Genomic DNA, 25,148 nt, shown 5'->3' with positions numbered 1-25,148 from the left:
AGATACAATTTGTTAAATTAAATTCTACCAAGTTTGGTGAGTTTTGGGGCATGTTAAGGCCTCCAAAAACACGATCATGTTGAGGGAGTTCCTAGGGTTCAGTGCTCGGGCCCTAATAACATGATTCCAGAGTGATTTTAAAAGGAAGTGTGTGTCAAAGCTGACCATTTAAACTGCTGACACAGATTCTTTAAAAAAACCAGTCAGACTGAATCGCTGTAAAGTGAAATCTTAACCTGATTGGTTTAATTCAGAATATAACATGTGTGACTCATGGTCATGTGTTGTTGAAGACAGGTGCTGTCATGTGAGTCGTGCTGTCTTTCCTCTGACGTGCACTCGGCCTGACGCGTACTTGGTCTCCTGCTGTCCGTTGTTGTAGATGGTCTTCACCGTGCCGTCGGGATACTCCCTCCGTTTAAACTGGGAGGTGTGGACTTCTCTCTGCCCGTTGGGGAACTCGACAGTCTTCTCTCCTGACCTGGTCAACAGGAAACAAAACCCACATCTTTAATGACAGTTAACCAGCGCTTCTGTCTTTCGGTGAAAGACGATGTTAAAAAAAACGATCATAAAAACTGCACTGATATGGTTTATTTATTCATGTGGCCATCTTAATGACAGCCTGCAGACGCTCTGGAGTCGAGTGACGACTCGGTTCGTACGGTGAAAGGTGAACGATGGTGCCATCGGGGAAGATCGTCCTCTCGCTGCCGTCAGGCTTCAGATACTTGATGGTCTGGTCTGGGAACAGGATCTCTCTCTCCCCCCCGGGGTGTCGCCTCTCTGTCACAGAAGGAGGCAGCTCTCAGCTCATTTAAGTGTTTTTATTTTATATGACTCATTTAAATCCGACTGCTGTGAACTCATCTTTGTTATTCAAGTGTTTTATATATTATTCTATAATTCTCTGACAGACTCATTGATCGTGTCCAAGATTTAAAGATGGTGTCTCTCACCGATCTGCTTGTTGGCGAAGTGAAGGACCTGCAGTCCACTGGGATAGCTGGTCTGTGTTGTCTGTGTGGCGGCGTAGTGATACACCTGTGATCACATGACCTCAGAGATCAGAGCCCTCGTTACCTGGACCGTTGGTTTCATACTGAGAATCACATTTTATTGAACAGCTCCTGTAGTTTATGTATCTGTGCATCCTTTTCTCTCTGTGTATGTGTGTGTGTAAATAAATCTGATCCTCATTTCATAAAGAACTCACAGAACACTCAGGTAAGAGACTCAGAGCTCACCACTTTCCCGTCTTCTAAACTGTGTTTGATGTCTCCATTGGGGAACGTGACCGTCTTCATCTTCTTGTCTGTTCTGCTGCTGTCGCTCAGATTCTCCAGGCTGCAGCTGTCAGACAGATGTGGCTGCATGTCGGGGGAGAAAACACACACACACACACACACACACTTTAACACAGGGTTCTCAAACTCAACTTACCTGGGGGGGGGGGGGGGGGGGGGGGCTGGGGTTAGAGTCTGGGTGAAGCTGGGCGGCATACGTGTGTTTTGTTGGACTTCGCTTTCTTTGAATGTTATATTCTGTTGATTTTCACCTTCTGATTCTCGAGGATGAAATCAGGTGTGTGCAGTGACAGGAGTGTGTCAGCGGCCGTCTCCGCTTGCACTCTGTGAGCATGTAATGAGGTCAGTCGGTGCTTCGACACCATCTTTTGTCCTCCTTCATAAATTATTGCCCGGGTGCTTAAGGACCACTTAACGGTGTATTATAGACCTGAATAATCTGATGCCAGCTAGATTCACATGGCAGACACACTAACCATGACAGTGCATAAATACACTGCAGCATGACACACAATGAAATGCAGACTCTATATGTGCATTTTCCTGAACATGGTGCTGCAGTAAACATCCTGTGTTGGCCGATCCCTCCATTAGTTCTCAGATAAAAGAAGGTTTCATTTAGTCCAGCCAACATTTCAGTGGGTTCATCTCTTCGTGGCTGCCTAAAGTGTTCATTAGCTCATCACACAGACCACAGAGTGATTTCTGACATTTCTCCTATCTGCGCAGCAAATATTGATTTTTATGATTTCCTGTGCTGGATAAAAAAAAAAACAGCCAATAATTAGTTTAGGAAACAACAGAAGCATTTCAATCATCTTATATGGCACATTAGAGTACTTTATCATTTATATAATTTATGAGGCTTTTGTCTTAGAGAACTTTAAAAGTGATGAGGAACCCTGAGAAGTGAGAATGACCCCTGCAGGCGGCCTTCATCTTTACAGGCAGGTGTTCACACTGTTTTACCTGGAGTGCAGCAGGTGTGGGTGCAGTACAGGGGCCGGCCACTAGGCAGCGCTGTGGCCTCACTGAGAGTTCCCTCCTCAGCTCAGAGTTTTCTCTCCTCAGCTGCTCCAGCTGCTGTTGAACTGCAAACCAATCACGCTCTCTGTGTTCAAACTGCTGCTGAAGGGCCTCCACCTGCAGCCTGAGGGCCTGCACACAGAGAGAGAGAGAGAGAGAGAGAGCACACACACACAGAGAGAGAGAGAGAGAGAGAGCACACACACACACACACACACACACAGAGAGAGAGAGAGAGCACACACACACACAGAGAGAGAGAGAGAGAGCACACACACACACACAGCACACACACAGAGAGAGAGAGAGAGAGCACACACACACACACACACAGAGAGAGAGAGAGAGAGCACACACACACACACAGCACACACACAGAGAGAGAGAGAGAGAGCACACACACACACACACACAGAGCACACACAGACAGCACAAACCTGTTCAGAAACACCTACACAATGACAAAACATAGTGGTGTGTGTGTGATTCACGTCTTCTTGAGAAGTGTGTAAAGGTTTACACAGGTTTACGCCACGGTGTGTTTTACAGTTCTGAATCACAGGGCTCACAGTTTGTTGACAGTTTTATGACTGAATTACTCCGCCTGTCTATTAAACTTCAACACTTTAGGTGAATCCATTTACTGTGTTGTTCCTTCCAAAGCTGCCTGCTGCCTGAAGGCGATGAAAGCCGCTGACATCTTCAGTCTAATGTGTGTTAACACACCGCTGGCACGTTAACTCTTTGTATCTGTCCGGTAATAGCTGCGTTAAGCACGCCTCCTCACGGCGCCAATCACCTGACACGCAGATAAATGAATCAGAGCGACAGGCTGCAGCTTGTCCAGCTGCGTTCTGACTGCGCCAACACAAAGTAAAGACTGCTTTTATTAAAACTACACTCTAACTGAGCTACATGTAATCATGGCTCAGAGGAACATTAGGATCGGTCCTGACTCTGACACCGATCAGTGTTACACAGCACAGTTTGGGAGCTAATGAAAGGCTTTTCTGCAGCTCAGAAGTCTTGTGAAACTAAACCCTGATGTCATGAGAACAAGCCGGTTGTTACACAACGGATGGAAGAAGATGTGGGTGTTGTTATCGTCAACAAATACAACCATCTAAACCAGCACCCGGCTGATAACGAGTATGATCTGTGTTTCTACAGCCTGACGTGGCTTGTAGCCCTCCAACATCTCTAAAAATCAGTTTAAAGCTGCTTGAGGTCCCATATTTGTTCATTGTGATCATCAAAACGATGCTGGAAATTCTGATATTTTATGAACAAACGGTGAACAGGTCCTGAAAATGTTCCTGGTCCCAAACCAATAGGTCCATTCATGGACTCATTGTGCAGCTTCAGAGCAGATAGTGAACATTTAGATGATACCCTTGTGTGTTTGTTTGCTTCCTGTCAAAGACCTTCACAGCTGGGTGTGGAGCTCATCTGTCCAGACCTCGAGGCCACCTAACACCTGACCTCATCGCCCTTTATCAGACTTTACAAACGTCTAACGAGCCTGAGAGGGAGCCAGGAGCATGGAGTCCATACAATGTGTTTTAAAACCAGGCAGAAATACATCATGCATCTCTGTTAAAAGCTGACCTGGACGTCTCTGTTTTCCAGCCTGTGGGGACTGTGCTGATTCCTCAGGGCCTGACCATCATCTCTGTCTTCTTCGCCAGAGCTGAGATCATCATCTGGATCCTCCTCTTCTCTGCACTCACACACAGTGTGTGTGCTTGTAGAAGAAAAGAACAGATAACCAAACAGCACCAGCCTGCACAAACTGGCTTCATGCTAAACTGGTCAGAGGACACCAGCTTACATCCTGTGATACTGAGGTACATGCGCCATGCACCACAGTATCCACACTATGATCATATAGGTCAGAGCTGATACCTGTAAAGTCCCCCTGATGGTTCTGCTTCATGGTCAGAGTCACTTCCTGGTTTCAGCACCTTCCGAACATTCTGATTCCCTGAAAATGAGAGGAGACGCTGTGGAAACCTTTAGCTGGTCGTGGACACGTTGTCCTAATGTGACCAAAAGTAAATGGACACCATGAGCAGCTTCTTCTATTTGAATCCTGCAGTCCATTGACTGATTGTCACTGATTAATAAATTGATGTGTTCTGACCTTTTATTGACACATCAGTAGAGACGGAGGATGCAACATGAGGCGCAGAGTGTTTATAGAAAACACAGTTCTGTAGATTTAACATTCAGGAATTGTACTTTGGTCTGGTTGGATCATATTGTTGTTTCCACAGGAAGTGGGTGTAAAACAGCTGAAGGCAGAGTGTTTTTTTATGTTTTCCCTGAGTCTGCAAGTCTTCACTGTAAACACTGCGACAGCTGATTTCAGTGATTTCAGTAGAAACAGTGAGGTTTTCAGTGGAATCGCTCGTGTTTATTTTGGAAAGCGTGTTTTGGTCTGAGGTTCTTCTTACCTCTGTCAGGTGCTCCTCTGAGCTCCGAGAAGATCAGGTGGTCCCGGTTACTTGTTGTTTCTCCACTGACGTAGAACTGGAGTGTGCAACAGGCTCCATCCTGCAGCTCTGTCAGAGAAACAGTGGACACGACATGAAAACACAAAGGATGGAAGTTCAGTCTTATAATACTCTCCCTTAGAAAGCTGAGGGGTCGTGCGAAACATCTTCAGAAAACTACGATCTACGAGTCCAGTTGTCCACACAGCAGTGCCACAAACTGCAGTTTTTCATACAGCTACCCGAGCTCTGTGAGTCTGTCCCCCTAGACCTCCGTGTTAAAATGTCCAGCTTCACAGGACAAGAAGCCTGATGCAGTATTATAAAGGCACCCCCTCTCCATACCATAGAGTCAGCAGCACAGGATAGATGTATGTGTTCCTCAGTGCTGTGCTTTTTCTTCCATTAAGCATTTGTGAATTCTGATGAAGATGATAACACACAAAGTTATCATCTAAATCCTTATTATGTGCTCAAAGCTGCGACAACTTATCAGTGAATAAATGTTTGGAACTGTCTGCTGAACATTTTCCACTGGTTTAATCATAGACAAAAAGATTTCTACCTTAACAACTGAAGAACAGAGCAGGTGCTCATGGTGTCCATTTACTTTTGGTCACATAGTGTATGTTAAAGTATAGTTTTGATGTAAGTTAAAATTAAATGGGTGGTTGGCTGCCGTAGCCGTCCTCTGATAGGTCGGAACCCTGCAGGCCGAGGCGGGGAGGAGAGGATGGGAGCTTGGGAAACTGGTGACACTGGGAGGATGTGTTATCTTCACCCTCACTGCGGCTACCACTCTTACCAGAGCGTCTTGTGGTGGAATGCGTGGGAAACGAGCCGCCTTTCTGAGGTGTCGAGGCTCCGCTTGTGTTGTTTGGCCGCATGTGACGTGATGGTGTTGTTGTTGTTGCGGCTTGTTTTTGACCTTTGACCCTGTCTGGTCTGGACTTGATGCACTGGCAGAGAAGAAAGTGTGTTTTTGTTTCATCGCGGGCTGCGGATTGAGTTTCCATGTCGGTGTTTGAGAGTCTCTCTATGTGGCCGCTCGTCTCAAAGCTAACAATAACTTCCTGATTTCTGCAGGCCCAGGGGGAAACTCTGCCGTGCCCCGAAGGGGTGGGGGTGTGGAAAGCGGATTCACCCACAGTGCAGGGTGGATGTTCGGGTGTCCCGGCCTGTGTGCTTTTTTCCCATCCATCCTGCCTTCTGACAGCCATTTGAGGTGCAGCAAATTTAATCCGACCTTGCTCATCTTCGTCACTCCTCACTGACGACCTATCAGAGGCTGATTCATACATGTGGCCTTCAGTCTCTCTTAAATGAGGGTTATTACTGTCTCCATCTTCTAAGTGCCTGACCTCTTCTGTCTCGGATGCAGAAATATCAGTGGTGACATTTCTTTGAACCCCTTCACAAAAAGGCGTCCTGCTATCTTGGACCAGGACAGGATTGGTGAAGTCAGCTTCTTCTTGGCTGCAGGCCGGGGAAAAGTCCTTCACCTGTGCCTGGATCTCTGTCTGGGCCTGTCTCTGGGGTGTATGAGGATTACAAGAAACAGAGTCTAGTGAAATCCCAAACTCTGGGCTCTGCTGGAGCTGACCAGTCCCAAACTGGAAGGCTTCAAGCAGCGCTCCTCCATCTTTAAAGTCAGCGGATGGGTCAGAGCAGGTGAACTTCCTGCTGGGCTGCTGCTGGCTGAGGAGCGCCCGCCCCTGGAGCTCCTGCTGATCTGTGACATCCAAAGAATTTCTGTCCATACTGGAAATGCCTTCATCCTGCTGCAAGTTGTAACCCGCCTCGGTTGGCCTCGAGGCGCCATCATTGTTCTGAAAGTTTGAGCAGAAAATGTGTTTTGTTACGCTGATCTTAGGCAGAACTATTTATGTTTAATAGTTTGTTTTCTCTTATTGAACTTTTAATGGTCGTCTGCCATTCTACAGCACAGCCTACAAGTCTAAAAGTATACCTGCTCCTGCTCCAGATCAGAGATTTTGTTCACCCTCAGGAGCTCCACGGAGGTCTCATCCTCTCCCAGAGCAGATCTGACAAAAAATAAAAAGATATTAAACCATATTTAGAAAATAAAAAAAACTAAAGCCGCTGCTTATTCTCCATCAAAGTTCCAGATCACATGCTGCATTTTCACAGTGATGGATGGGAGCACTATGAGGCCTCACTAAAGGTTTCAGTTTTTAGATGTTTGTCATAAACCTGAACTAACAAGCTTTTAGTTTTGGTCAGGCATGTTCATGTGGGTGTCACAAATACAAAGAAAGGGATTCCTGAGTTTACAAGAAAAGGCGTGCTTGTAGAGGTTAAAGGTAGGTTTCATTCTGATGCTCTTTTTGTTAAATTAGTGTAACTTCTCTTTACAATCCAATAGCAACCGATTAGTTCAGCAGTTTCGAAGTCGAAGTCACAGACCGCAGCTCGTCTTCAGGTGATGCGCATCCATGTGATTGGGAGGCGTGGCTTCGGGGTGAGCTCCGAGAGAAAGGGGCGTGTGTTTACTTTCAAGATCTGGCTGACTCTGAGTTTTCTAAATCTCCTACTCTACCTTTAATGTCACATCAGGTCAGGGCTGAGTCCACAGACTGAGATCACCTGCTGGTGGCTGGCTGTTATATACGTCATTAACCCCACCTCCTCCATGTTAGTGGACAGAACACCGACCCAACTAAAGTGCTCCTCAAATAAGTTTTCCCAGAGATGGTTTGTGGGTTGTGATCACACTGATCTTTTTTTTTTGTTGTGTTTTGATAAAGTTTCTTTAAATTGAATTAACATGAGGACATTAGTTAAAAGCACTGCAGCCTGCACCTGTTTCCAGCTAGATGGGGTTTCCTCACTCCACAGAGGGTATCAGAGTCCTCCCCTGGTCTTCCTGGGTCCTGGTCGTCTTCTCCGTGTACAGCCTGGTCTGTCCCTGTTGACAGTAGGTCAGTGTTTCTGGTCGGTTTGCATGTTCATGGTAACACATTACAATAACACACAAATATGTGAAGAAATGATTCATTATCAACACAAAAGTCAATGCAAAACGTTTTACTGAAGATAAAAACGGTGACAGATGTGTGTAAGACGCACACATTTTATGTACTACACTGCCGAGTTTTACCACCTCAGTGCACCTGAGTGGCATCAGAAAGGCTGTTACACTGAGCGCGCACAGACAGGTGAGAGGTGATGAAGGACAGCTTCACTGTGAGGTGCGAGGTGCGAGCTGGAAGCCTGTGACCTCAGACATCTCATCCTCCTGTGAAATAGCACAGATGAAAGCCAGCAGGGCTGGCACAGCTGTGAGTTATGGTGACGTGCACAACCTCACACCGAGTGATGGAGGAGTCACAGGTTGGCTTGACAATCTGAGAAGAGCAGTCTGACTGTTGGTCTGTCTGGCAGCCTGTAAATTTGTCTTTCATTGTGATGCTGCAGAGCCGAGCTTCAGCGATAATCAAAGCTTGTGTCACGTAATCATAAACCATTCTCTCTGTCGGCACAACATGTTCACAAACAGCACCTCTTACAGCTGCTACCATAACATCTGCAGACAACAGATTATGCATCCATGTTAAAGATTACAGCTAAACCTCACCTTAACACAACAGATGAACATTTTAGGTGGCTGATATGACACTTACGATATTTATGTTCTATGTCCTCCTGTGGATATTTACAAAAAAAAAACGTGCATCATAAGTCTTGAGGTCAGGCTGGGACTTGTAACTATGGCAGCAAATCGAATGGCAGAGAAGCTTGTTGAGGTAACCTCAACCTCTGAATACTACTGTAGGAAAAACTGCAGTTCCACATGTGGCCACTTGAGGTGACTCCAAAATCATACTGAAGTTGTACTACAGCCTAAAATGTTGCCTAATTATGGGCATAGCCCCTTTGAGTGGCAGGCAGCTGTCTAAAGACGCCCTCCTACCTCAACACTGATGGTCTAAAGGTAACTTAGGCTAAACCAGAATGTCACATGACTGAGCTGCTGAGACCACTCAGCATCTCACATGATTAAAAATCACTACAACAACAGAGTGCAAAGAAATTAATTTGTTTTTTTTCCAGATCAAGTAAATGTAACAACCCCCTAAATGATGGGGCCAAATATTCAAGCAGCCATGTTTGGTTCAACAGTGGCCATTTGAGGAACTCCAATGGGAGGCAGAACGTCTCTCCAAAGCCTTTATGCTTATGAACGATCAGCTATACATGGAATAATCTTAGAAAACACGCTTTACAGGCAGTACGTCAGAGAGTTGGAAAGCGCTCTTATCATCCAGGTAACTTAAGTTTTGTTGGGCTTTAATTACACTGTGATGCTCCCTGATCCGCTGCACACCCACATACAATCGGGGCTTTGTATGAGGAGGAGGTCAAGACTGAGAAGGCAGGTGAAGAGCGGAGATTAACACGGAAACTGTACCCCTCTGATGAGGTCCAGATGTGTGTGCACCTGTAGGATTTCTACACACAACGCACACACAATGCGATGCCTGTCTTGTGTAAATGTGACTTTTAAAGAGGTCATTGAGGTCCTTGTGAAACTTATAGTTGAGAGAAAAGTCTGAGTCTCTAAGACTTGTCTGGACTTGTGGAGGTAGAGAATGAGTTTGAGGCATGCAGCGCTGAACCCCCCCTCTTAGAAATGTCCTCCCTCAGGATGTTACATTCCACACAACCTCATGTACATTTCCTTACATAGTAAAAAACACTCAAATAAATCAATTCCCATGGATACACATCTGTATTTTTCCTCCTCTTTCTCAGCAGCATTTTTAGCTTCTGTGGAGAAGAGTTTTTAAAAAAGCTGACAGCTTCTGGGACTTTCTCTCCAAACAGAAAAAAAGGTTAACTCTCACAGTTTGTGCCAGAAAATAGTAAAATAGTAGCGTGCTTTCACCAGGAGAGTGAAACGTTCCCACAGAAATGTTCTTCTACGGTTTGGTTGTCAGTCAGCGAGTCGAACCTTGCTGCCTGTGGCTTGTCAGGGCTCCAGTCGTATCTCAGAGTTAAAACAGCAGCTGGTGACTCAACTCCTCAGGCAATAAGGAGGAGCTACAACGCTGAGCAAAGAGGACCTCTGCACACTGGAGAAATCACTTCCAGACCTGGTACTGGCTTTCACAACACAGGACAACGGTAGCAACCAGGAACAGACGCCAGGACTGAAAGGAGAACTTTTAAACCGGGACTGAAACTGCAGAAACTCGTCAGGCTGGAGCGTGCTCCTCTGTTTGCCGGGTCAGACTTGATCTTTCTTTGTCAGTTTAGAGGTGCTTGTGAATTCATATTTGCTCACTCCTTTGTGAGTGCTGCTCAAGATGGCAAACGTCAGTGCATCTCCATACCAACTCATTGAGGACTGTGAGGCCACGCACAAGACGCTGTACAAGTTCTACGCAGCCGTCATGATCGTGATTTTCATCTTGGCTTTGCCTCTGAATGCATCCGTCCTCCACCTCTTCATATTCAAGCTCAAATTCTGGAACTCCAACACCAACGTCTTCCTGTTCAACCTGACGCTGGCGGACGTCCTGGTGCTGTTCTGTCTGCCCGTCCAGGCGCACAGCTTCATCGAAGGAGAACGGAGGAGCAGCAACGACGCCATCTGCAAAGCTATGCTCTTTATGTTGTTTTTGCACCGGGGCGCCAGCATCGCCTTCCTGACGGTGATCTCCATCGACCGCTACTTTAACGTGGTACACCTGGGTCAAAAGCGTCTCCTGAGGGTGCTTAAGAATTCCCCCCAGGTCTCCATCCTCATTTGGTTGTTGCTTCTGCCTCTGACCATCCCCACCATGCTCAAGAATTTTGCCTGCTGCAACAGCGACAAGGACACTAAAGACGACGCCTTGGTCAAGGTAACGTTTGCGCCTCTCGTTCAAGTGTCGTGAAACATTGTGGGTGGCTCTGGCTGCATGTGTGTGAATGTGCATGTTCTTGCTTGCACACGGGTGAATGTGAAGCAGTGTAAAAATGACTGATGATTCGTATCTTTCACCTTAAAAAGGGCGTGTTCACGTCTGTCAGTTGAGGCCATGTGGCAACACCGTGCTGAGAGAGCAGCTTCTAGTGTCTTACTGTTGAAGTGGCTGCACATCAGGAATGGATCATAAAGTGGGTCTGCTGTGTCCTTCCAGAGGTTAGCGCTGTCTCAGAGCTCCACTCAGAGTCATTCTTGCACCAAAGCAGTGCTAAAGTGTGAAACCTGGAGTGCGTCAAACTGCACCACAAACCAACCCTAGATGGAAAAGATATGACTGTTGTGAAACTATAAATATTGATGTTATCAGAGGAGGAATTAAATTAGAACGGATACTTGTGTTGCTGTTTACACTCAGACTTGTTTGACAGTACAGTGATATGAGAGCTACAGTTATTTTCAGCCGTATGACACAAAACAAGGAGACACTATATGATCAAAAGTAAATGGACACCAGGCATTGTGCATGATAAATCAATCAATCAGAGTCTTTTGACATTTTATAGACCAACCCATCACTGACTTGTTGCAGCTTTAGAGCAGATAATGAGAATGTACATGGTAACTTTGTGTTCTTCATAGCTCGTCGTCCCTTGGGCTTCATTTCTCAGCACGGGCTGCTGCTTGCCATTATCTATCAATCCTGTCATCATGTACACGTTTTAGGAATACTGTTTTCTGCTGATTGAATTAACAATGTTTCCTCTGACTTCAGGATGTGGTGGACAGCTTGAGAGAGGCGGTCATCTTCACCCAGATCGTCATCCCATTTGTCATCCTGGTCTACTGCACGGTGCACATCGTCAACCGCCTGAGGAAAAAGACGGTCGGAGACAAGACCAAGCTGAGGAGGGCCGTCTTTGCGGTCACCTCCTGTATGGTGGTCTTCTCCCTCTGCTTCCTCCCCTGCACCATAGCCAGGATGGTCCTGCTGATTGTCCGAGCACAGCTGCCTGACAAAGAGCTCCCACAGGATCGAGCCTCTGTGACCTTCGACGGCCTCATGGTCCTCTCCTACATGGACTGTCTGCTGGATCCCCTGGTCTACTGCTTCTGCAGCACCACGTTTAAAGAGCATTACTTCTCCAGTTACTTCCCGTTCTTGTTGAAAGGAGCGAAGCAGCTTGAAAGGTCGAGTATAGAAACAGTACAGCCTACACGCAATACAGTCGATTGAGGTTCATGGTCGCTGCTGTACAGCGAGACGCTTCCCTCTGGTCAGGATACTACCTGGGACTACCGGGGCCCTTCATGATTCTGGCTTCCTGTCCAATCCATTTGTAAATTCTGATGAGGGGCGATGAAGTCAGGCATGTTCTTCTGCAGGAAACTGGAAAGGTCCCATCTTTGAGTCCCTGAATGGAAGTTCGGAGCTGTAATCCTGGTAGGAGGAACTTTTTCAGGACATTTCTCACATTTTGGTTTGTTCATAAAAATATTACATTTGACTGATTGATCATGCAAGCAATCCCAAGCTTCGGATCTTAGGGAGCAGCAGGACGGTAAAGCTGCACATGGTGTCCATTTACTTTTGATCACACAGCGTACGTCGTGAAACTCTGACGGGGAAAAGCACGATGAAGAAAAGGGACCTGACGATTATTTAATATGTCTTTACATGTTATGGATCTTCCCCTATCAGCCCTGTGCATATATCATAATTGGAAACATAAAGAGTTTTTTTTAGGGGAAATGCCTCTGCACATCTGCTTCTCTGTTTGTCTTGGAGTGAAATGAGCAGAAAGATTCCTTTCAACAGCAGCAGTCTGATCTCTGCTGTCAGATCTTCATAGCCTCATGCATTTAAACAGACTTTAGTGTTTGAATGCTGTCATTTAAGGCTCAGATGTTGTTTTAAAAACATAATCTATTTTTTTTTTTTTTAAATCGGACAGTTTTTACTAGCATGGTTTCTGTATCAAATGTATGTAACTGATCCCAAAATAGATGCAAATGAGGCCTGTTAGGTAAGTTTCATAAAGGAAGCTGGTTATTAATGTTAATAACTGTTTATGTTTGGAGAGACAGAGATAGGTTGTATTATTTTAAGGTTACAGTAAAGAGGAGTCTTTAGGAGTCACAGATTTCCCTTAAATCATGAATCACACTCAGTCTTATTCACAGAACTTCCCCTGAGTCCCTAAAAGTCACCTGATTGGCCAAGAGCTCACCTTAATGATGTCATCATTACGCAGCGAACCATGTCTGTGGATCACTGTCTGACAGGTCGAGTCATTTTTAGTCTGAAATTCGTCTTTGTGTTACAACACAAAGCCTCTTTTGTTTGAACATTTCTGATAATTAAATCAATAACTTTACGCAAAACATTGATTTAAATTAAATATACAGTTCAGCAGACCTTCCCAGTGATCAGAACCACGTCCGTAGCAACAGTCTGTTACACATAGCAACCAAAATTAACAAACCACAAAGTGCTGAAACTGACCAATCAGAACCAAATTCATTTTTGATCTCAGTCATGAACAAACATCAGAACAATTCTCTGTGTGTGCAACCTAAACACAAGTATTCACAAAGAGAGGAGCACACACACACTACAAAATCCTCATTACTGACACAAATAATCTTGTTCATTGTTCATCATAATGGGTCATAAAGGACGTGATGAAGCATTATTGCTGCTGTATTTACATGATGAAATACTACATCACAGTGCTGATGAGTGATTACATCTATTATTATCTACTGCACATTAGTACAATTCTGAGGAGTTATTCTTAAACATGTCTGTTTTGGAGGGAAATAGTTTCCATTCTACCCCACTGCATTTACATATAATAAATAATCTGCAGTAACAGATAATGAGCATCATCTCCTGAGCATCTTTCCACCATATTTTCTTTTTTTTTTTTTATTGTATTTTTCTGAAACGCGCTGCTACGCTGGTGTGTGTGAGTCCAGTGTGAGAGTGAAAGAGGAAGATTAAAGCTTCTAAATGTAAGAATGAGGAAAACCTGGACAATAGTGACACATGTGGTGACTTAGTGAACTGCAGTCCATCAACAATATTGATTCAACTCATTCTGCAGCTGTCCTGTTGCTCCGTTGTGCTTTTTATATCGTGATGAATGTTGTCATCTCATATTGTTTACATGAGTGTTAATTTAAAGACAAACACTACAAAACATTGTCCTGATCCTGTGTTTTGTTGTTCTTGCTTTCTGATTAAATCCTTAGTTTCTTGGTTATTTTAGTATATTGAATTTTGGTTATGTTGGTATTTGATGTTATTTTTATTTTCTTGGGTTGTTTTGGTTATTTCCTGTTTTATTTTGAAAGCCTGATCACCCGCCCTAAAGTGTCTCATCCGTGTCTCCTGTGTTTCCTTTACTCCCTGTCAGATCGTCTTGTGTCTTCCTGTGTGTTAGCGAGCGATCTCTAGTTCATGACAGTGTTTGTTCCCTGGATTTTGTCTTAACCCTTAGCCCTACTGTCTTTAACCCTTTGTGACTTTGCCTGTTGGACTGACTTCTGTGTACCAAACCCCTGCATTAAACCTGGACTTTGTTTACCCGGATCAGTGTCTGCGCCTGCGTCCTCTCCTCCTCGCCACCCTGACAGGTATGTGAGGCCACAATATCTCATCTGTAATGGGTGCTGCCATGTTGGAAAAGGAGCCAGCGTCTGTACAGTAGAGGCTGAGAGGTGATGCATCTTTGAAAGAAATGGTTTTGAGGAGCACTTTAAATTTTTTAGGTGGATTCACTAACATGGATGAGTGGCAGGGTTTATGGCCTACACTGCAGCCAGCCACCAGGGGGCGTTCCAGATGTTTGGTCATGTCGTCCATCTTTATTTACAGTCTATGTTACAAATGTCAGATCCATGCTGTAAAGCTCCAGCTAGCTGGCTAACCATCCCTGCTGTTACATCATGTAATAACATAAGCTGAGAAATTAATTTGCAAACATGCTAATAGCAGCTAATTTAGTTAATTTAGTAGCTAGCTACTCTTACATTAATAATAAGTAATGTGTAACCAGTAAGCTGCTAACTGGGACTTTGGATGAATTAGAAGTTCCTATTTACATTAGGTAGCTAACAAGCTAATGTTAACTTGTGCTGCAGACTAAGACAAATACATTATACGCTTAATTTCATACCATTGTAAAAAACTTGTTTAAGAGTTTTCTATAATTGCAACGTGGTAAAAAACCTCCTACACATACAGGCCTGCACACATGATGTCTGAGTCAGATAAGTTGTTTTGTTTGTGTAAACACAGCCGCCCTCTTCTTACCTTTCACTGGATGGGGCCCCTGTTGAACTGACTGACGAGGTGACACTGGGAACACTGGGACCTGTGAGGCGAGTCAGGTGTTAAGACACGGATGTTAGTGGGAGAAATCTGTGCAAGTTACATTGGTTTGTACCTCACTTTCAATAAAATACAGCAAGCTGGGTTGCAAATGAAGCCCTTAGTTGCAACAGTACTCACCTCATGCATGTTAGTGACCGTCAGCAGAGGTGTGAAGCCAATCCACTGAGAGGGCGCACAGGCAGAAAACATCAGACCAGGAGGAGAGACTGGAGCCGAGATAAGAGCAGAGTGAGGGAAGAGAGACAGATTAGATTATGAAATGAGATCTTCATTTCCAAGAACAATGTGTGTGCGTGTGTGTGTGTGTGTGTGTTAACCACCAGCCAGCAACAGCTACTTGGCATTTTAACACAAATTGAGCATAATAAATTTAAAAGACACGTCCCGCCCCCTCACCCTGAGTGCACACAGAGTAAACAACCAAGTTTCTGTATATAAAAGGTAATGCAGACTGAGAAAGGTCAGAATCATGAAAGATCACAGAGGGAGAAGTGACGTCATAGTGTGCTGGAGGAGCTGGACGCGGATTTTAGACTTCCTTTGTATGCATGTAAAAAAAGAAGATACACAACAGCAAAGGTACATTGCATGTACCAATAGTATTGTGAACAAGCGATCCTTGTTGCGGTGGGACTAGTCACCATGGTAACCAAGAAACAGCGCAGGAGTGGCTGCTGACCATGAGATTACGTCCTCAGACTTTAGATTTCGCTGTCGTGGACGGATGAACTCCTTCATTCATTCTTGCAAGACTCATGACATTATTAACCAACACAAATCCACCCATCAGGCTTCAGCTAGTGGCTGAACCGCAGGTGGTTCAGACCAATCAGCATCTTGTAAGGAAGCACCAGTGGTTATATAAATCTCTGTGCAGTCACAGAGTGCTTCATGAACAAAGGTGTAAAACAACACAAACAAGCCTGCTCATACGTTATGCATTAAAGCACTGCAGTCTGTTACTGATTGCCTTTTTTAACCACTGTTAACACAAGTATAACTGCCCGCCTGAGTTTTCCTCCGGCAGAGCTGTGTGACAGGTCTGGACTCACGAAACCGACATACGTCCAACACTAAGAGTTCATTTGAATTTTTGTTGATTCTCTTCAGTACTAACCTGTAATGTATGTGCTTTCCCTCAAGATCAATTGAAGTATCTATCTTTTTGCCATTTATTCCACATTCTTACATCAAAGCTGGAATCTGTAAAGTAACGTTGCAGTCTGTGTGATGGATTAACACTTCACAGACTGCAACTTCTGTTGCAGGAGTGGTGCAGAGTTGCTCTTTTGTGCATCGCCTCATGTCAGAGGATGACAAAGCAAGTCAAACCTTGGCTGCAAGGAAGCAGCGTGAGCTCATAAAGAAGTGGGTTTAAAGTTTGAAATCATTACCCTGTTGGGTCTCAGTGCTGTTTCCGTCAGTGATAGCAGCAGCAGCAGCAGCAGCAGCAGCAGCACTGAGGAGGACGGAGACTAATGTTTGACCTGAATGGAACAAGGTGCCCCTGACACAAGCCTCTGCAAGTTGTATTCTGTTCAATGTTTAGCCGACACATGCACCACATGAAGACATCTGAATCAAAGTGTGACAGCATGGCAAAGGTGTAAAACCACATGAAACACAGCGGAGAGCTGAGACATCACTGCTCCAGGGACTCATCTCTGAAACCCATAACCACCAAACAGGATGAAATAGGACGAGTCTGTAAGGCTCCTTCCCCCATGACGGCGTCGTTTATATCTAAGACAGAATCTTCCCGTTAACTGATCCATTTCAGAAGAGTGAAAAAAATTATACAAACGAATTATTAATAACAAAATACGCCCACAAACTGGGGCAGAGCGACAGTGGTTTTTACTGAAGAAGATAAGAATCCCTCTGCCACAAGCTTCTCCTCAATATTTATTGATCAGTAATGAGTACATCCACTCGTTTACTTGAACCATCACGTATATTCTAAAGAATATGATAAGAAAAAATGAAGTTTGTGGACACTTTGCTGGGGTAAACTGTGACCAGGTTTATTCTGTTTTGGTTTAATCATTACAGGGATGAGTTCTCCTTGGTAAAGTGTAGCTATAAAGACAACAGGTCCACACATTCTGACAGGACTAGGACCAAGCCAAGACCTCTTGGGGGCGAGATAGGCAGATCCAACAGCAACCAGGTCTGAGCTGGCGATGATTACTTCACTGTTATATCAGGACAAATATATCAAATCATGTTTCCATTCTGTCTTTATAATGAAACCTGCTGAATGGGATGGATATGAATGCTCTGGAGTTCGTCTGCTCCTCAAAGGACAAACAATCCAATTGTCAACTTTTTCCCACACAATACTCAACACGTGCAGGCACGGCGGTTCCAAGCAGCCACCTGAGGAATTTCACAATCTTTCCCCTTATTCTGCTGAAAAACCCTCCAACAGTCAGTCTCTAAACCCTCTCTGTGTGTGATACAGAAACCACGGAGTCCTGGCCATTATCACAGCATCAGATCAAAGTGTGCTTCAGTGAGGACTTGAAAAAACAAAAAAGCATCTTTTCCCTGCCCTCTGACAGCTGAGCCCCTCTCTGTAAACCACACCTCCAGCTGACTATAAATCCTTCCTCTCTTCAGGAACACTGTCAGCCTCACACACACTCAGACGGAGTGTTTTCCCTCTTTTAGAACCTGCGCTGTGTTTCAGTGCATGCAGGGCTTTACGGTGCATGTTTCCAGCACTGGTGGACAAGACTTTAAAGAGAGAGAGAGGAGCAAGGCTACAAGTGCTGCAGAGCAGGAGGATTTCACTGGGACATGGCTGCACAGAAACATCTGTAAAGCTTCATCCTTCCTGTGACATCTGCTCTGACTACAGCCGGCTGCAGAAGCGCCACCTCTGTTATGACAAGTCCGCAAAACATGTCTACAAACGAAACGGTGGACCACTGCAAAACCCCCAGCAATGTCACATACAAGTCCCTGTCCTGGGTGATGATGGGAGAGTTCGCGCTGGGTCTGCCTCTCAACCTGACGGTCCTCTACATCTTTGTCTTCAGGTATGTGACACACACACACACAGACAGTATTCAGAAGTAAAACACTGATCAGGATGAGGTCTGAAAACTGGACTCATCAGCAGTTGGAATCTCTGCCATTAAACGAATAAGGCGGTCGAACTTGGATACATTAGGTCAGTGAGTCATTGGTCTATAAACACCACATTTGTGACCCTAAAAGATCTGCACTCCAAAAAAGAGAAGAAAAGAAGGAGGAGACAGGGCTGGCTGAAGCTAGTTCAGGTTCAGCACCTCAGAAGTCAGACAGAAGCCGAGCTGTTTATGAAGTAGATTTCAGATTGTCCCATAAAGACGTTTAACCCTCTGAACCCCATGGATCTTTCTCACCGTTTTAGTCACTGTGGGCTCATTTTTCAATGCAACATGAAGTCCTGCACATTGATGTATCAATAAAGATCCTGAGTTTTGATCAAAGAGCTTGAAGTCATTCAGGTATCTTTTTTAACTCATTCTGCACATCGACTATAGAAAAAACCTGCATATCTTCCAAAAACCGTCATAATTCAAAGTCACTGGCTGCAAATCAGTAACTCATGGCATCATCAAGCAGAATAAAGTGATAAAACATCATGATTTTAAGCTCTGATGTGGTCATATTTTCTCGAGCTGTGACTCAACGAACAAACAAACGAGGCATCGGTTTGATTGATTTTGTGTATTTCTCTTGTGTACTCCTCCTCTTTAGATTCAAGTTCTGGAAGAACAAGAGCATCTTCCTGTTCAATATTGTGGTTGCTGATTTCTTGCTGGTGGCTTGCCTTCCTGTCAAGATCTACGATTACCAGCACAACATGAGGCACAGCAACAACAAAGTGGTCTGTAAGACGATGCTCTTCATGCTCTTCCTCAACCGGGGCGCGAGCATCGCCTTCCTCATCACCCTGTCCCTGGATCGATACTTCAACGTGGTCCATCTGGGACGGAGAAACTTTGTCAAAGTGTTTAAGAAATCGCCTCAGATCTCCATCGTCATCTGGCTCCTCTTGCTGCCCCTCACGATCCCCACCATGGTCACAACCTTCGAGTGCTGCAACAGCCACGGACGCCAAGTGGAGACCGTTTATCACGACGTGACGGACACATTCAGAGAGGTGCTCTTTAGGTTTTCATATAAACTATATTAACAAAGGTATGTGGACACCTAGCCTCCATGTTTCTGTCCAGCCCATTAAATGTGTAAAATAAAGTGGAGGGTGAACAGAATACATTTCAGGTGGCCTTGAGGTCAGGGTAGGCAAGTTCTTCCACACCAAACAGGGAAAATCATGTTCAAGCCCTGAACACACAGTTATCAACTAAGTCCGTTTACTTTCTGTCAAATTGTGTAGTTTGCATTAACAGAGCTGTAAACGATTAACAATGAAACATAAACTCATCAGTATAAAGAACTAAAGCTTTCGACACACACTGACATCCGGTAGAGCTGAAGTATTGTGTTTGCTTTGATGGTAAATCATAGTCCAGTGACAGGAAGCAGAAGTCTGAGTGACAGTCTGAGACCTGGACACATTCTATCACACAACAACACGACGAAGCTCTTCAAAGTTGGCATGTAGTTAGCGTGTCGGTGGGGACTTTGTGGAAAGCCCGCCAAGTTAAATAAATCCTGAGAAGGAATTAAAAGTGACTTTCCATGTTTTCAGATCGTCTTCTTCACCCAGATCATCATCCCCTTCACCATCCTCGTCTTCTGCACGATCTGCATCGTCAACCGGCTGAGGAGGAAGACGGTCGGCGAGAAGACCAAACTGAGGAGGGCGGTGTACGTGGTCGTGTCCGTCGTCATCGTCTTCTCCGTCTGCTTCCTGCCGAGCACTGTGGCCAGAGCGGCGCTGCTGACCGTCAGGCTGACGGGGTGGCAGAAGGAGGAGGACGTAGCTGTCCAGGTGTACGACAGCCTCATGGTTCTGTCCTACACCGACTGCCTGCTGGACCCGCTGGTGTACTGCTTCTGTAACTCAGGGTTTAAAGACGTCTACGTCTCCACCTTCTGTCCCACGTTTCTTCAGAAGAGACTCAAAACGTCTGACTCAAACATGGCAACCACGGCGACGACTACAACTACTGGAAATAGAACCATTTCTTTGCCCATGATAGACAAATGACTCAGCAGACGAAGCGTCTTGTCACAGATGAAGTGACCACTGGTCCACTCACAGGTGGAGTTAGACCTTAGATTAAAAAGCAGGGAGATTACGGCTCATAAATTATCATATGAGGTGCAATTGTTCACAAAACACTCCAGAAAAAAAGCTGCTTTCAGTGTCCATACTGTGTGTGCGGATTTTAAAGAAACTACCTACTGAACATTTCTTCGAAATGTGAAACACACTCAGTGTTGTGTCATCCTGTTATCTCTCCTGTGAATAAGTCACAGCCGACAGCTGTACATACAGCTTAAATATTGCACACATCAGCGTGGGCGCACAGAGGGTTCAGCAGCATGTGAAGCTGGGCTACTGTCTGACCCGTACGGCTGTGTTCAGAATTATTTATGGATAATGAAGAATCCGTTTGGTGTACATCTGGCTGCATGTCCTTAAAGCTACAGTGCAGAACCTTTGTCTCCACCAAATGGCAGTGAGAGGAACTGCACATTGTCGTTGTTGAATCTAGCTACCTGCCTGTATAATGCCTTATGGTCTGTGTGTTCTGAATACGGTTGTCTCCACCACTGATCGCATTTTTTAGACTAAAACTTCTTTCCTCCGAGGAAGTGTAGAAGAAGAGTACAAAAATCAGGACCTATGGTTGAGGGTGTGTCTGAGGCCTCTGCGTCTCCTGTTGGACATGTGACGGGACGGGGTATGAACATAAGAGAAGTTGTGTCCCAGTTCAGGGACGTGGGCGTGGCCTTCAAAGACCACAACGGTCAAACCCACAGCGAATGGGACAGTCTGTTCTGGAGAAAGACTTCCTCTTTGTCATGATGTTGTTGCCTAGCAACCTGCACTAACTACTGATACTAACATTTTAATCAGATTTATTTGAAGGAGTCCTCAAAATGGGACAGACTTATCGGGCCCAAGCAGCAACTCAGCAGGGCTGAGTCCCACAGTCAAACCCTGCAGTCCCCCCGGCAGCCTCTGGGGGGCAGAGTCCACAGCAGAGATAAACATGTTTACAGCCTGATACTAAGTCCTAAAATTCAGCATATTTAACAGTGATTAACCAGTTCAATGCTGCCAGCGTGCTGCCTGCTTCATCTGCGCTTTAGCTTTAATTCCATTTACGCACATCTTTACTTGAATATATTGTAAGATGTTTTTTATTTATTGAGCTCTCAGACGTGAACTGGGATGATTCAGCTTCACTTCTCTGATGTGATTAAACGCTGCATGGCGGTTATTAACCACACACGCGACCTTCTACTGCTGCCTGCTAAGCACCGTGTTCCTCCTCGTCCCTCCTGACCAGGCGGACCTGTCTGTGAGGGGGATTCTGCTCCATGTGTTTTCATGTTGAGAACCTTTACTTGTCCCATAACATGCACTGACCTTGTTGTTTCCTCTTTACATCCTCTAAACCACAGTCTGAGTGTTTGAACACCATCTTACGTCCACCACTAGAGGAATGTTAACCCTTATGTATTAAACGCTCCCTACTCACACTGTGTACATTTTCTTGTCATGTTGATCATCCAGATTGAATAATTTGTATAAAGACAGTGATGCTGAGTGAAGATCTTTGTGTACTGCTGCTGTAAATACACAGAAAAGTGTGTGTGTGTGTGTGTACTACAGCCACTGCACACTGTTAACCCTCTTTCCTCTGTTTTCCTGGTGGTGTAACATCATCCTAAACAGGTACTGAAACACTGATCATTCATGATTTCCTTCTTCAAATACTGACATGTGCTCCTCTGCAGCCGGAAGCCTTTGCAGGAAGGTGCTGCAGGTTAAGCTCTTAAATATTTGCCCTCACTCTGATGAATTAAAGCAGCGTTTCTGGGAGCTGGCTGTCATGTCGTGGCTGGCAGCCTCAACAGCAAACAGTCTAAACAATAACAACAACAACAGCAGAGGATTTGCTTTACTGTTCCGGTGGCTTCCTGACATGACTGCTCCTTAAAAGCCTGTAATGGGTTAATGAGCCCGCCTCAGCCTGAGAGCAGCTTTATGGCCTCATTAAGATGAAACTGCTCAGAGGGACAGACGCAGCCCGAGGAGGGAAACAGGCTGAATTTACAGTAAGGCCACCTTCACTGTCTCTGAGTCTGAATGATGCTTCAGGTGTTTGTGTCCAGCACTGACCTGCTCCGAGAAAACACGGCCATCGACTCCGCTCCTGCAGGACCTTGTGGATCTGCATGTGAAGCCCCTCACAGGGAGGATCAGCAGCCTGTGAAGAAACACACACACACTCAGAGGAGATACACTTTCCTCCTGTCTCAGAGTGAAAAACTAGTCCATGCGTCTGTTACTTCCAGGCTGTCCTGTCTACCCCATCTACCCCTTCTTCTCCTCTTCCTCTACCTGGCCAGCTATCATCAGGATGAGGAAGAATGAGTGTTTCCTGGACACTGTCTGCTTGCTGTAAAACACCCAGAGACCATTTTGATTGCAAATCGTCTCCAGATCAGAGCAGGAGGCCGAGCCTTCAGCTATCAGGCATCTCTCCGGTGGAGCCAGCTCCCAGTGTGGGTACAGGAGGCAGACGCCACCCTCATTCAAGATTCAGCTTAAACTCTTCCTCAGGTAGTCTGAGCATCGTCTTATCCACGGTTCGACAAGCCTGCCCTACCCTCTCTGTTTGTGTGTACCTAAGCTCCCGGGCTGCTCCTCTGTAGTGTTGATGTTGCTGCATGTTTGTTTCTCTTCTCTCTTTCATCCTCTCTGTCTGTCCCGTCTCCCTCTTCTTCTCCTCCTTCACCCGGCCAACACTCAGCAGGAGGCTCCCTTTGTATCAGCCCGCTCAACTTTCTTCCCGTTAGAGGAGAGTTTGCCACCTTAACTGCTTGCTAAGGGGTCGGGCTCTGGGCCTCTGTAAAGCACCTACAGACAATTCTGGCTGTGAAGAAAACATATTATATGGGTTTACATCGAGGCAGCTGGACTCGAGGACTGTTTTTTGAAGACGTTTCTCCCCTCTTCAGGTCTGCTACAGACATTTCTGACAATTGAACTGAAGTGAATTTTAGAAGCTACTGCGCCATCCAGTGGTGGGAAAACAAACAGGTAACAGCTGATGACAGAAGTAATGATCCAGGCACAAAATATCTGCCGTCCTTTTCCACAATGCGCCATATAATTAAATTCCTGTCGCCTAGCAACCTGCAGGTGATTATTACACGGACTGGTTTGAGACCTTGAAATCAAGGTGTCCTTCAAAGGGTGCAGACCCTCGTCAGACAGGTACAATAAGTCTAATCAATAAACTGTTCGAAGTCTTACTCACTTGCTGATTTATGGTCTGACACAGACACAGATGCAGTCTGGCAGCAGCCGGCAGTGACTGTCCAGCAGAGACAGCTTCAGAGGGGAGATGGGGGTCACTCCTGCCTCCCACCGGATCCCCCTGCTGGGCCAGCGGGCACAGGTTCTCCTCTTGGAGCTCCACAGATGCTGGAGAGGGATCTGACGGGTCTGGATCTGTGCATGTTAGCTGGACCGGTGGCTCCACTGGGATTTCGGCAGACATTGTTGGAAGACGCTCGCTCAGGTTGTGGACGCTATTTTAGTCTGAGCTGATCTTCATCTGAGCTGCTGCAAAATGTAAAACACTTAAATTAGAAACAAAAGAAAACACAAAAGATGTCATCAGCCAGCGATATTTTAAAATTCTTCCGTTTTAACTTGGCATGATAAATGAACAGGAAACAAAACATCTGTGGGTGAGTTAGTGTGGAAGTCTGGCAGGAGCTAGCATTAGCTAACTAGCAGTGACAGCTTTGACAATGATTAACAAGCCAAAAGTGATACAAAGGAGGTCAGTGGTGAATTGTTCATTGGCTAGCAGTCCTGAAAAGAGAATCCTCCTGTTAGCCATAACGCTAACATTGGTAGCAACCACTTTGTAAACAAGCATAATGTAGAGGGGATGGTTTCTGTGCCACACCGTTAACTTAGCATAACGGCTAACAGGAGGTTCCTCCTGCTTCAGAGCCACTAGCTAACGGGCTACTCACCACCATCATGGACATGTGTCCCTGGTCGTTGACCCCCCCAACGTGGACACGTGTCCCTGATCGTTGACATCCAGCTGCGGTCTGCTGTAGCTTGTATTTTAGCATCACTGTCAAAGCCGTCACTGCCGGTTAGCTAATGCTAGCTAGTGTCAGACAAACCTGGTGACGTCACCACCTCCGCACGGACAAGATGGCGCTATACATGTTGGAAAATGCGGAAATAATGATTTAACTCCTGCGTCATGTGATAAATACAGTCACTGCTTTAATATCCAAGTTTGTTTTTTTATTGGAAAAGCTTCTAAATTGTGTAAATGTTTATTTTTAGCTAAACCATTAGCTAAACTTGAGTGACAGTTTATAAAAACAAACAGAAAGACGCTTCAAACTGAGGTAATGTCCGTTTTAAAAGTAACGTCAGCGCGCTGTAAACAAACAAAGTCAATAAAAACAGGTTTAATCCACACACCGTGTTTGTTACCTTCGTCCTGGGTGAAGCTGAGCGACTGTTGGAGGAAGTTTGCTGCTGTTGCTACAGAGACTGAGCATCACAATCCAACGACCAACAGTTAACCCCTGACAGACAAACATCACAACATGGACAGGACCGAAACTTTTAACTGTTTATTTTCCTCCATAACGGCTAGCTGTCACACTTCCGGGTACACCTTTCAAAATAAACTCCATTAAGGAGGAGTTGTCAACATTTATTTTTTGTAGAAAAAAAAAAAACAGTAAAATAAATAAATGAAGTAAACTGTTAATTGATTTTTGGTCTGAATTTATAGACAACA

At 45.2% G+C, this 25,148-nt stretch overlaps 3 protein-coding genes across 7 annotated transcripts; 2 read left to right on the top strand and 1 right to left on the bottom strand.

The window, feature by feature from the left end:
* Window positions 1-219: 219 nt before the first annotated feature.
* LOC114428681 (uncharacterized) lies at window positions 220-24,989 on the bottom strand. Of its 5 annotated transcripts, none has more exons than XM_028397304.1 (16): window positions 24,824-24,989; window positions 23,625-23,932; window positions 22,481-22,568; window positions 15,280-15,368; window positions 15,082-15,142; window positions 7,652-7,757; window positions 6,798-6,873; window positions 5,634-6,657; window positions 4,790-4,897; window positions 4,239-4,317; window positions 3,942-4,077; window positions 2,277-2,465; window positions 1,248-1,370; window positions 960-1,044; window positions 666-786; window positions 220-481 (listed from the first exon to the last, which is right to left on the bottom strand). In XM_028397304.1, exons 2-16 carry the CDS (start codon window positions 23,865-23,867, stop codon window positions 304-306), a joined length of 2,706 nt encoding a protein of 901 aa, XP_028253105.1. In that variant the 5' UTR covers window positions 23,868-23,932; window positions 24,824-24,989; the 3' UTR covers window positions 220-303. The 5 variants fall into 5 exon arrangements, 4 of the variants coding, with proteins under 4 accessions (XP_028253105.1, XP_028253104.1, XP_028253106.1 ...); XM_028397303.1 differs by having other exon boundaries at window positions 24,836-24,989; XM_028397305.1 differs by lacking the exon at window positions 24,824-24,989 and adding an exon at window positions 24,355-24,522.
* gpr31 (G protein-coupled receptor 31) lies at window positions 9,958-13,374 on the top strand. Its single transcript, XM_028397308.1, has 2 exons — window positions 9,958-10,698; window positions 11,536-13,374. Exons 1-2 carry the CDS (start codon window positions 10,159-10,161, stop codon window positions 11,995-11,997), a joined length of 1,002 nt encoding a protein of 333 aa, XP_028253109.1. The 5' UTR covers window positions 9,958-10,158; the 3' UTR covers window positions 11,998-13,374.
* Window positions 17,822-21,026, top strand: LOC114428682 (hydroxycarboxylic acid receptor 2-like). Its single transcript, XM_028397307.1, has 3 exons — window positions 17,822-18,206; window positions 18,913-19,318; window positions 19,871-21,026. The coding sequence occupies exons 1-3, from the start codon at window positions 18,052-18,054 to the stop codon at window positions 20,330-20,332; spliced, it is 1,023 nt and encodes a 340-aa protein (XP_028253108.1). The 5' UTR covers window positions 17,822-18,051; the 3' UTR covers window positions 20,333-21,026.
* Window positions 24,990-25,148: the final 159 nt, after the last annotated feature.

The sequence above is a fragment of the Parambassis ranga genome, chromosome 24 (assembly GCF_900634625.1).
Source record: "Parambassis ranga chromosome 24, fParRan2.1, whole genome shotgun sequence".
NCBI lineage: Eukaryota > Metazoa > Chordata > Actinopteri > Ambassidae > Parambassis > Parambassis ranga.
Note: the sequence above shows the minus strand (reverse complement) of the source record. Positions and strands in the feature narration are given on the sequence as shown.